This window comes from Equus asinus, chromosome 5 (assembly GCF_041296235.1).
Source record: "Equus asinus isolate D_3611 breed Donkey chromosome 5, EquAss-T2T_v2, whole genome shotgun sequence".
Lineage (NCBI taxonomy): Eukaryota > Metazoa > Chordata > Mammalia > Perissodactyla > Equidae > Equus > Equus asinus.
The window spans coordinates 21,470,463-21,482,815 of record NC_091794.1 but is presented as its reverse complement, the minus strand read 5'-3'; the positions used below and the strand labels follow the sequence as shown (position 1 = coordinate 21,482,815).

Below are 12,353 nucleotides of genomic sequence, written 5' to 3'. Positions count from 1 at the left end.
GAGACCTCGGGCCAGGAGCCAGCTCTGCAACCATGAGGTCTTGGACCGCTCACAGGTAGCCATGAGCCTCAGTTTCTTCATCATAGGATGTTACATTTGGAAGTGCCCTAGAGGTAACCCCTGCCTGCCTATCCTAAAGGCTTTGAGAATCAAAAATGATAGTAAAAATTACAGGCTAATTGAAATTGCTGTACAAGTGTAAAATATCATTATTACCATGCAGGGGCTGACAGTTGCTCAGTTTTCTTTCTCCAGTAAAAGTCAGCACTGTTCCTTGGAGCTGGCCTAGTGGCATAGCGAGTGGTTAGGTTCGCAAGCTCCACTTTGGTGGCCTGGGGTTTGCAGGTTCAGATCCTGGATGTGGACCTACATACTGCTCATCAAGCCATGCAGTGGCAGCTTCCCACATACAAAATAGAGGGAGATGTGCACAGATGTTAGCTCAGGGGCCAATCTTCTTCACCAAAAAAAAAAAAGAAAAAGAAAAAAAAAGTCAGCACTGTTTCCAGCTGGTTTTTTACCAAGGGGAGTTGGCATTGTGAAAATTAACCATGAGACCAAACCCCTGGAGCATGGCATGCAATGCTTAATGAAAACAACATAGAAGCAAGTCAGGGAGGTGATGCGGAAGGATAAAGCTAGAAACCTGATGTTTTGCCACTGGAAGCAAGTATTTTGTCAATTTTTATCATTGTATTCACACTTCCAGAACATGGCCCCTCTCCCCACTCAGTCAAGCACACTCTCACAGGTACATTCAGACTCATGGGTTCATTTACCTGTGACCCCACACTCCCAGAGAATATCCATATGCCCGTGTGGTTATCTACATGTAGATAGAATTCTCATACACCCTTGGGACCTAATTCCTAAAATTGTTATGGTGGTAATGCAAACAATTCTGTTTCCTTTACGAGAATGGCATTGTGCCCTGTGCTCTCTCCCTGTGCAGCCCTCATAGCTGTACCCTCTCCCCACAGCTCGTTCCCTTGAATGCTCCCCACAGCAATATCGAGGCTCTGGGGTCAAACTGACCTGTGTTCCAGTCCTATCTCAGCTCTCACTATTTCTGTGGCCTCTGTACATCCCAGAGCTTTTCTGAATCTTAAATTCCTCCCCATCTGTTACATGGGACTAAAAATAGCGAAACCTGCACAGAAGCTGTGAGGACAGAGGTATCTGAACAGCCTCACTCAGCTGTAGGTGCTGTAATTAATACTAGCATTGGCCATAGGCCCTTGTCACCTGGCACAAGATCACTGCCTTACACTGGGCAGGTTCCCTGCCTCCAGTCTCTCCATCCAGGATGCCCGGCATTTTGAGTGGGAATTTCCAAGTTGGAAGGGACTGGATGCAAATTAATATTCCAAAACACCACATTCATCATTTCACCTGCCAGATCCCTAACTTCCCAAGGTACTCACTGCCCACCAGATCCATGGAGAGCCCCTCTGGTCGGCTGGCGAGACCTGCCTCCCTGCCATCTGCCACCTGCCGCCTTGCCTCATCTCTCTCTTCCTTGCCACACCCCTCCCTACCAGGCAGTTGTTGCCCTGTCCCATAGCACGTTCATGCCATGCTCATCACCTCTCAAGATGTTCTTCTCCACTCAAAGTCAGTCACTCAGCAGATGGGTAAGACCACCTACCGCCCTGAGGAACTTTCCAGAGCCTCAGAGATGCTCCTGACACTCCTGCACCCAGAGAAGATAGGGCTTGGAGAAGGGCTTTCAATGGCGTAATTTGCTTTATTGTTGATTTCTGCATTAAAGCATGCCTGTGAGTGGGAAGAACCGGGGAGGGCTCTGCAGGCTTCAGGTTAGACATTGTTTCCCCAGTGGGCAGATCCCCAGTCCTTGGGCCCCGCTGCCTGTGCCTGTGGGGTGGTCACCCTGTTCTCCACCTTAGGACATCACATCTCACTGGGAGGACAGAGCTGGGCCACAGGAGGTGAGGCTGCACTTCTGCATTGCGACTCTGGCTCTGCGAGACAAAGAGAGAGATTGCCACCTATTGACAGATGTGCCACCTGCAAAGAGGAATGCTTGTGTAACTAGCATTTCTCTGTGGTCTTCAGACAGGATGGCGGGGAAGGGGCTTTCTTTTTTCACTCAGCCAGTCCCCCTGCTCTCGGTATTTTCATTCCAGTGTAAGGGAAGGTGGGTGGGGACATGACAGCCCAAGGTGACAACAACATCTCAGTGGAGAAGTTGTCTGAACATCAGTACCCACTGTAACAATGGCTGCTTCCAGCGGTGTTGCCGGCACTCTGCTGCATGCCGCACGCTCATCGAGTCCTCATGCTCATCGAGTCCTCATGCTCATCGAGTCCTCATGCAGCCCTTGCAGGGATTCATGGTCCCATTTTCCACACGAGGAAACCAAGGTTTAAAGAGAGTGCCTTCCCAAAACCAGTGGCAAATAAGGGGCAGAGGAGGGACGTGGGAATTCGAGTCTAAGGCTCTGACGAACTCTTAAGTACTTTTCCCGATATTTGCTAATTATGCAAGTCAAATCTCTATCATCATTTCCTTAACCTTAAGTCTTCTGGATATGAAAATAAATTGAATCTAAAAAAACAGCGTTCCCTTTGGTTGGGTGGAATCCTAGCTCTGCCACTTTCTGGTTATTTAACCTCTAAAGCTCAGTTCCCTCATCTGTAAAATTGGGATAGTTATGGTGGTGTTGTAGAGCTTGCATAAGATACTGGATAATAGAAATCCCCTTGCAGGGTGCCCAGTATTTATAAATGGGAGCTTAGTCGTCTGTCGTCTGAAGATCTGAGTTGGAAGACCAGCTCCTCTCATTGTTAGCTTTGGGACCTTGGGCACGTTACTCGACCTTTCCAGTCTTCAGTTTCCTCATCTGTAAAATGGAGTTCATAATATACATATTCTTGCAGGGTTGTTCACAGTGTAAGATGAAATCATATGTATGCAAACGCTTTGTAAATTTTAATTGTAATGTAAATATTAGTTTCTATTTTAAGTAAAGAGTATCTATTTCCTCAAATGGATTTTTGAGAACTATTTCTGAAAAATGACTTGGGATGAATTCAACCTATAAGTAAAAGCTTTTATTTTTAATATTCACTAAAAACAACTTAAGATGAAAGGAGGCTCTATAAATGCCACAGGCTATTGCAGGAAGCTCTGGAAGCATTAACGTGAGTAACACTTTTCACAGGCAGTTTGAACTACGATGCAGTTCCAAACATACTATCTCATTTCATCTTCACAGGGCAGGGCTGGTATATACATTTTACAGATGAGGAAACTGAGGCTCACAGAATTAAAGTGACTAGTTATGAACACACAGCTAGTGAGTGGTAAAGGTTTGTGGGTGTCGGCCCATGGAACTGTGTGTGTCTGTGAGTGTAGGTATATGTCAGTGTGCTTTTTTATGCCTTTGTGTGTCTGTAACTCATGTGCCACACCCACGGAGGGGCATCGATTTGTCTGTATCCCTTGGTTAGTGTGTTGTGTCGTGAAGGGGAGAGCAGAACACAGTCATCTCTGAGATTTTCTTACACTGGTCAGCGATAGCCTGTTCCTCTTCCTTTTTAGAGTTGCTTTCCATTGCCAGGCACAGTTTCCAAGAGGGACCTGCCTGGAGAATATGCTTGATTTTATCTCCATTCCTTGTTTAGGAAACAACAGCTCTCCCAGCCTTCTGGGAATTACTTCCTCTTTTCTTCCCTGCCTGCCAGCTTTATTCATTTCTCCTTAGCAACATCCAGAAAAGAATGGGTTTAGCAACAGCATGTGGACCAATGAAATGTGAGCATGGCAAGGGCTTCTAGACCAATGGGAGCCCTGCATGACAGGCAAGATGGCTGAGAGAGATGATAATGACTTGGAGTTTGCAAAGCAGCCTCCGGGTGGCAGCAGCCCAGCTGTATTGGACACATCCCCTTAGCTCTCAACATCTACTTTGTTTTTTGCTTTCTTTGACCTATTCTTGGATAACAAACATTTACTGACCATAAGAATTTTACTGTTAGAAGCTTTGTGGGTGTGAGTTCTCTGCATGACACGGTAGACATGGCCCAAAGGATGAAATCTGAGGTTCCATCCCCGCCTTCACTACAGCCAGTCCCATGACCCCATCACAGCTCCTGCCATCTTTGTTGGTTTTGTTACAGCCAATGCTACCACAGTGGGCAAGGGCCCCGAAGCCTGTGGTGACTCTGCCTGCCCAGCCAGTCAGGGAGGGGGACTGGAGAAATCACATTTTCCTTCATTCAACCACCACTGTTGCAGGCCTGAGTGGAAAATGCGTTGGGGCTGGCTTTCTGCCACCAATTAATGTGAGGGAAGGAATGTGTCACCAACAGATTAATGCCTATGAACACCCACATTTTCAATGGCATAGACTGGGACCATTCCCTGCCTTGTCACTTCTGCTGCATATGTCTGAACATGAATGTCTGACTACAAGTGGCTTAAGGATGGTTCTACAGTCTGTCAGGTGGTTTGGCCCTCTTGGTCTTGAAGCCAGAGGTGGATGTGGACAGGGGCTGAATAAGACCATGCTGAGTCACAGCAGATCCATGTTTCCAGTGGTTTAGCCATCCTTCTTTTCCTTTTGAGATGATATTGCCTTGAATGCTACTCAGTGAGATTTTAGTCCTTCGGATATCCATATTTCTCTCAAATGTTTCCATTTCTGCCTAGGTTGCTCTTCTCATCCTTTAAGAATCAGTTAAGGCATCCTATCTTCAGAAAGTCTTACTTGATTCTCGCCCTCTCCTCCCCTTCAGCTCCCTGGTGCTCCTGTGGTTGCACTACCATGTTGCTTCCTAAAGGTCTCTTTAGTTATGTTTCCTCGGAGAGTCACGGAGCTTCGCGAGGACAGGGACTGTGCCTTTATATCGACAGTCCTTAGAGTACTATTGGCATATAATGGACGCTCAATAAACTTTTTTAGAAGAAAGGAAGCATGCAAGAAAGGAGCTCTTGTTTTTCAAGAAACAATCTTGGGGACTCAGAGGTGTCTGGGCCTGGGTTGGAGGAGTACCAGCAAGGCTGGTGCTGGCTGTTAGGGACAGCTTCTGGCTGTGCAGAACCCTTCAACCCCATGAACCAAGATTCCAGACCACGGCCCGAGCCTGAAAGGTAATTACCACAATTGGTTCATCCTGTGATGGGCTTATCTCAGTGACATGGCTTCCTTTATGATTTTATGTTTTAGGAAGAACTTAGGAGCAAATCCATGATCTGTGCCAATGTGTTTTGTGGAGCCGGCCGGGAATGTGCTGTCACAGAGAAGGGAGAACCCACCTGCCTCTGCATCGAGGTAAGTCCTGAGGTCGGGAGCCAGAAGACAGTGGCCAAGGGAAGCCAGTGTGGCTGCCTTGCTGGAGCTACCTGTCACAGTAGTGCCAACGATTTCATCATCTTTATGAAAATACACCTTGTTTGTCTGAAAGATGTGGAATTTTCATCCCAGGAATTAAAAATGAGATGTAAATTCAAGGATGTTTTTTCTTTTCTTAAAAAATGTTTAGCGTTAGGGGCTGGCCTGGTGGCGTAGCAGTTGAGTTTGTGTGTACCACTTCAGTGGCCCAGGGTTCGCCAGTTTGGATCCCAGGCACAGACCTGGCACACCCCTTATCAAGCCACGCTGTGGCAGGCATCCCACGTATAAAATAGAGAAAGATTGGGCACAAATGTCAGCTCAGGGCCAATCTTCCTCAAAAAAAAAGGTTTAGCTTTATAAGATTTTTAAATTACAAACTTAGCAATTGCTTTTTATAAGTCAAATAGTACAGACATTTGTACAAACGTAAAATTAATAATCTTCTCTCTAACTCCCAAATTCCATTAGTTTGAGATAACCAGTGTTAACGGTTTGGTATATATTTGTTTCACATTTTTTTTTCTTTGCTATGATAAACCCATAGAGTTTCCCCCTATTTTATACCAAAATGAGATCATTATATATATATATAGACTTAGATACATGCAGGTTGCATTTTGTACTCATTAATACGTCACAGATACCCTCCAGGTTGCATTTTGTACTCATTAATACGTCACAGATACCCTCCAGGTCAGCACATATGGTTCTCACTCATTTTTTAACAGCTGCATAATATTTAGTTTATAAAAGAACCAGATTTATATAACCATTTTCCTGTAGATGGACATGTAGGTTGTTTCATGGGTTGTTTACTACTACAAACAATAGCATCCTTACATGCAGCTGCCTTTATCTCTGGAGGATTGATTCCCAGTAGGACTTGCTAGGTCAAAGGACACGCAAATTATTTTAAAAATACTAGACAGAATGCAGATTTTTCAGGTTTGGTGTGGTTTTCAGTGAAGTTTAAAAAGCAAAGTGAGCTTTTGAGAAATACTTCCTCCGTAAGCAGGATTCTGATAAGTTCTTGCTCTTCAGGCAAATGTGAATAACCTGGATGTGTGCCCTTTTTTCCCCTTTCTGTCAAACCAACCCATGCCTGGAAATACATCTCTCTTTCTGCAAATAAATACACCCACCTAAGTCCCCAGGTGAAGGATCCTGACCCATTGCCCCAGAAAGAAGGTCCCCCAACTCAGAAACCTGAAGACCAGATCTGCTGGGGCCACTGGGAGGTCCTCAGAGAGGTGCACCTGGCCACCATGTGGTGCACTGAGCCCAGACTTAAGGTCTGGAAACCTGGCATCTAGTCTCAGCTCAGCCCTGTATAGTTGTATGATTTTGAGCAAGTGAGTTGTCACTGGATGCCATGAAGACAGAGACCGTGTCTGGCTGTGCCCCTGGCCCAGCACATAGGTGGAACTCGATAATAAGTACTGGGAAGGGAAGTTCATCTTTCTGTTTGTTTGTTTGGTTGGTTTTTTGAGGAAGATTAGCCCTGAGCTAACTACTGCCAATCTTCCTCTTTTTGCTGAGGAAGACTGGCCCTGAGCTAACATCCTTGCCCATTTTCCTCTATTTCATACGTGGGACGCCTACCACAGCATGGCTTTTGCCAAGTGGTGCCATGTCTGCACCTGGGATCTGAACTGGTGAACCTTGGGCCACAGAGAAGCGGAACATGCAAACTTAGCCGCTGAGCCACCGGGCCGGCCCGATCTTTCTGGGCTTTGGTATTCTCGTCTGTAAACTGGAGAGGTTGGGCCACCTTCCAGTTCCAGTGTTCTGTGTTTCTTTTCACCACGTCTGCTCTCTCTTGCTTTGCTGCCTTTATTAAGTCTGAGCTGAACTTGCTTCCCCGTTTCCGCTTTCAAAAACCACAAAAATCTAAAGAAACCAAGCTTGCCCATGACCGTGGCACTTTAGCCAAAGCAGAATTGAGTTGCCAAGTGAAGTCGAGTCTGTTTTCCTGTCCATCATGATTCTCTCTGTTTTTTCACAAAGACCAGGCCTCCCCACCCCCGCCTCACAACAGGCGTGTGAGATTAAGAGGAAAACAGAATGGCCCCCAAATGCTAAACAAAGCAAGAGAGCAAAGTACCCTATAATTCAGCCCCGAAATAACTGAAGAACTGGGGAAAGGCTGTGTGAAGGGAAGGCCTGTCATTCAGTCTCTCCACATGCCCAGCTCTCAGCTCTGGCTGTTTTGTGTTGTAGAATCTTGGAATTTTAAGGGATCTTAGATTATCCAAAGACTTTGTGTGACTTTAGACAAAGTGACAGGGAATCCAAATTCCTGATTTCTAATAAAATGCTCTTCTTGCTAATTGACCTGGTTGGGGGCAGGGAGGTCTATTTCTTCACTGAGTAGAAGAGATGGCCCCGAACCAGGATCAGCACAGAGGGCCATGCGGAGCTGCGAGGTGACAGAGTGCCTCCAGCATTGAGTGGGTAGGGTCACTGGTGCCACAGCTGGGGCTCCCAATGCCCTGCTGGGACAGAGGCCCTCTCTGCTGGTGGGGAGTCCCCTCACAAGACGGCTCTGTGTGCGTGTGTGTGTGCACACACACACCTTTGCACGCTCATCCTCCGCGGGTGTGTTTCAGCAATGCAAACCTCACAAGAGGCCTGTGTGTGGCAGCAATGGCAAGACCTACCTCAACCACTGTGAGCTGCATCGAGACGCCTGCCTCACTGGGTCCAAAATCCAGGTCGATTATGATGGACACTGCAAAGGTAAGCAGTGCTCTCACCACTGCATGGCAGCTCAGCCATGAGGAGCCAGGGAACAGGGCAGTGTGGCCTGGCTTCCTGGAGTCCTTTCCACCCTGACCGCAGCACCCAAAGCTGTGGAGACCACCCAGTTGCTTAAAAACACATCCTCTTAGCGTTCATGAGCCTGCTGGCTTTGCCCTGGATGGCCCAGGCCTCTACCCGGAGTTTCCTGCATCAGACCCCCAGGGTGGCTTCCAGCACTGTCTGCAGCTGGTAGTGATAGGAGACCACATCAAAAATCAATAATCAATACTTAATAAGAAAATGTTTAAATGAATTCTGTACCTTTTTAGAAAGCAGGTGAATTTCACTTTTCCCATGCTTTTTAAATTCGGGCACCTCTCAGCCCTGGTAGTATTATATTTCCTCTATTTTACACTCAAGCCATTGTCATTAGGATAAGAGGGAACGGGTCCCAAGCTTGTTGTTAATTAGACACCAGCCACCGCCCTGCCCAGCCCCTCTCAGTCTTGAACTTCCCTGGAGAAACAAGAAGCTCTTTTGCACATGTTGGTCTCCACTCCATTTCCCTGATACGTATGAGTCCATAGTGGTTCCATATGAGTTCTCAAAGTCCCAGCGACCCGCCCCCACCCCTCAAGCTAACAGGAGGAGGTGGAGAGCAGGAGGGCAACTCAGGGGCCTCAAAATGTCAAACAAAGCAGGAAAGGAAGGGTCCCCATACTTGGGCCCTGGAAGAAGGAAAGGAGCAAGGACTCAAGAGGTTACACGCGGCCCCCTTCATGCGGGCAGTTTTAATCCTAGCAATGCACAGGAATTTTCTTTTTTCTTCACTTTGCATTATGCATTTTCTCCTTTTGTCTTGCAGAGAAGAAATCTGTCAGTCCATCTGCCAGCCCAGGTGAGTGCCTGTGTTTCCTACAGGGTGCATCTTAGGGAGGAAATGCCTTTCGTGACGGAAATTTCACGTTCCACAGTCCCTGGCAGAGCTCACAAGATCTTCTGTGTGTCAGAACTGGTGACCCAGAACTGGTTGCCCTCAACACAGCTCAGAAAAGCTGCAAAACTGCATTTTTTTGTGTTTGCCATCTGAAGCAGCTGGTTGGGTCAGAATGTTGGCTGTGTTTTCCATTTTTGCCAGCAACAGGAAAGCCACTGAGTCCTTCCTCCAGTACTCTCTGTGAGACGTGCTGATGTCACAGGACGAACGAGCAGAATGAGAAGGCGTAACTCTTTTGAAAGGGGATAACTGGAAATACCAGTATGACTTCTTCCATGGTTTTCCATGAATAAAAATTAAAATTTCATCATGATTTATGGTTACAGACCCCCTTAGCGTATACTTTTCCTTAGATCTTCACGATGACCTGGCGAGGTACATCTTCTTGTAATTACCTTATAGAAGAGGAAATTGAGGCTCAGAGAGGTTAACTGATTTCCCTGAGTCACACAGGTAGGAGGTAGCAGAGTGGGGACAAGTGTCTGGATTTGTATTCCCCTAGCTCAATGCCCTTTTCACATCCGAACATGTGTTGTCTTCCAGAAATTCCATTTTGCCATGGCCTTCCCTTCTCTGCTTCCCCATCCACCCAACTTTCACCCCACCTGTTGTTTCCATGTGGTTACAACAGCTGTCCAGAGCAGGGCTTCAGTGCACTTCCTTGGCCTTGTTTTCTGTTGTTTATAATAAAGGAAATGCACGCAGGGTAACATTTTAAGTGAGAGAAAGTTCTCATAGACCCAGTTGGTGAGAGAGGGAAGAGCTATAGAGAGAGAACCAGAAATCCAGCGGCATAAAGAATTGTAATGTTGTCATTTATTCATTTATGCTTTCAGCTCATCTTTGAGCCAAGAGAGCTGTTCTATCGATTGATGGCTTTCTTTTTCCTCAGCTTTCTAAAATTAATGAAAATGTCCTTTATTTTTCCGCTCTACTTCTTTCTCACCTAAGCAGCATAATCTCTCTGTTCAATATTCTCAGTCTTTATAAATTTTTTAGAGACGTGAGCTTGACTCCTGGGTTGGATGCTTTCCAGTGTATACCTGGGTCGACTCCTCTGGGATATTCCTGTTCCCTGGAGTGCTGTGAAAACTCAGTGAGATGATGCATGCAGAGCCCCAGGCACTCAGCCTCCCACGTAGGGAGTGCTGGTGATATTGGGTTCCTCACCACTCGGCTGACCTCTTCCCCTTTTCTGCAGTCGTTTGCTATCAGTCCAACCGCGATGAGCTCCGGCGTCGCATCATCCAGTGGCTGGAAGCGGAGATCATTCCAGATGGCTGGTTCTCGAAAGGCAGCAACTACAGTGAAATCCTAGACAAGTACTTTAAGGTAATCCTGAGTTGAAGTCAAAGACTGTTCAGCCCCAGCGAAGGGGAGATTTCTTTTCCCTTTGCCTGATCACGTCTCCCCAGAGCACGAGGAAATATAAACCTGCGTAGAGTCCCCAGTTGTTTCCTCATCGCAGATCATTCCATGGAGCTTTGATACAGTGATAGTTGCCTCCTGACCAGCTGGATCAGTGGGACTCCAGGAGTCAAGCCTTTGGGATCTAACACAAATTTAACTGCTCCCTTTGGGCAGTTAAAGCACAAAGAAAGGTCTTAGAGAGCCTGTCCTTGAAAAATATGTCCAGGCTCTATCCCCCAATCCCATATGACACCTTATAGAGCTGGCTGCTGATGCAAAATAGCTTCTGATCTCACCCAGACCCAGGCTGCTTCAGCCTCTTTCCCACCCCAGTTTGACATTGTCTAAGTCATTAACTTGACTATCCATGGGCTGCAGAGTTCTCTTCATCTGAGAAGAGTCAAGGGACTGGTACTTCATGGGTCCAGGATTCTTCATCAACCTAGATATTGCTGCCCTCATCGTATTTAGTTGAAGAGACAGCTTGTTCCAATTAGGGCCAGGAGAGATGCTGCTTTCAAAAAGGAAAATGAGAGAGGAAATAGAATTTAGCAATGAGTAGGGCTGCAATGGATAGAGATCTTTCAGAGAGCTAGAGAGACGTGTTAGAAGAAGCAGTTAAGGGCGCTCTTCCAGCTGATTGACAAGAACACAGACACACGCACATCGCACTCGGAGATAAACATACCACACCCAGAAGCACAGACACAGATACACCACATACAGAGATGTGCATGCCATAGAGAGACACATCCTACACACAGACACACACATTCAGATACCCACCTTCCCACATAAGCACAAAAGCCCCCTTCGCTTACAGACACACTCCTCTGGGTAGATGCCTTCAGAAGGTCATCCCCAGATGTACATGCCCTCATGTGCCTCCAGGGCCTGCTGTCCCAGGGCCTAACCAGCCCAGACTCAGGAGCAACCCGAGATACATGAGGGACTTCTTGGCAGCTCAGAGGCCACCTAGTGTGGTCAACACCAGCCTAGTCTGTGGATTCCTCTTTCTAACTGAACTTATGGACCCCACAGATGGAGAAATAATGGGTTGGATTGAAATACCTGGTCGTTTAAGACTTTGCTTGTGTTACTGTCTTTAGATAGAGGTTCCTCTCTTCTGTGACAGAAAGTAAATCTCTCTGGATGCCAATTGTTTGAGATGGAACCTGGAAGAGAAAGCTCAGCTCTTCTCACTCTGTCCCCTATCTCAGCCACTCCCATATTACAGAGCCCTTGGAGCAGGAGGTGATTCCTTATCTAGAGAAAAACACATCGTGTTACTGAGCTAGGAGAGTCAGACAGGAGCAGAAAGTAACTTAAAGAAAACGATTTTTCAAAAGCTGAGTAAGCAGCACCTGCCAGGTCTGTTGTGAGCAGTGACTTTGCAATGGGCGTTACGGCACAAGAGCCCTGGGGCCCAGAACACTCTTTCCAAGGGGCCTCTTGGGACCTTGTAACCATTTGTAGTGGCCCCTTCATGGCTGGCACCCTGCCTCAGGCATCACTGACAGCTCTTATTAATTTGATTCCCAAGTAGCTGGGCCCCACACCACTCTCAACACATCTCTACTTTCTCTGGCAGTAACTTAACTCTGCAGGCTCCTGTCTGAAAACCACCAGGCCGCTTGAGAAGGTAGCTTTTCTCTGGGGCGTTCTCACTCTCAACCCAGACAGCTCAGTCATGACTGACAAACACAACGCTCGCTCTTCCCAAACACTCTGGCAGTGTTTTCTGAGAAAATAAGGGTTTTCACTATCTCCTTTTGATGAAAGTCAGAGTCCCATGTGGTGCCATCTTCAAAGGGAGACTCATTCCCACCAGGCAAACAGCTGCC

General features: G+C 46.9%; 1 protein-coding gene across 1 annotated transcript in view; it reads left to right on the top strand.

Annotated features, from left to right (window-relative positions):
* Positions 1 to 12,353, top strand: part of FSTL1 (follistatin like 1) — a 53,987-nt gene that overhangs the window by 28,627 nt on the left and 13,007 nt on the right. The window contains exons 3-6 of the mRNA XM_014829566.3: positions 5,193 to 5,297; positions 7,970 to 8,099; positions 8,968 to 9,000; positions 10,301 to 10,431. Of these exons, the coding sequence (XP_014685052.2) occupies positions 5,193 to 5,297; positions 7,970 to 8,099; positions 8,968 to 9,000; positions 10,301 to 10,431 (399 nt within the window). The remainder of the gene's footprint in view (positions 1 to 5,192; positions 5,298 to 7,969; positions 8,100 to 8,967; positions 9,001 to 10,300; positions 10,432 to 12,353) is intronic.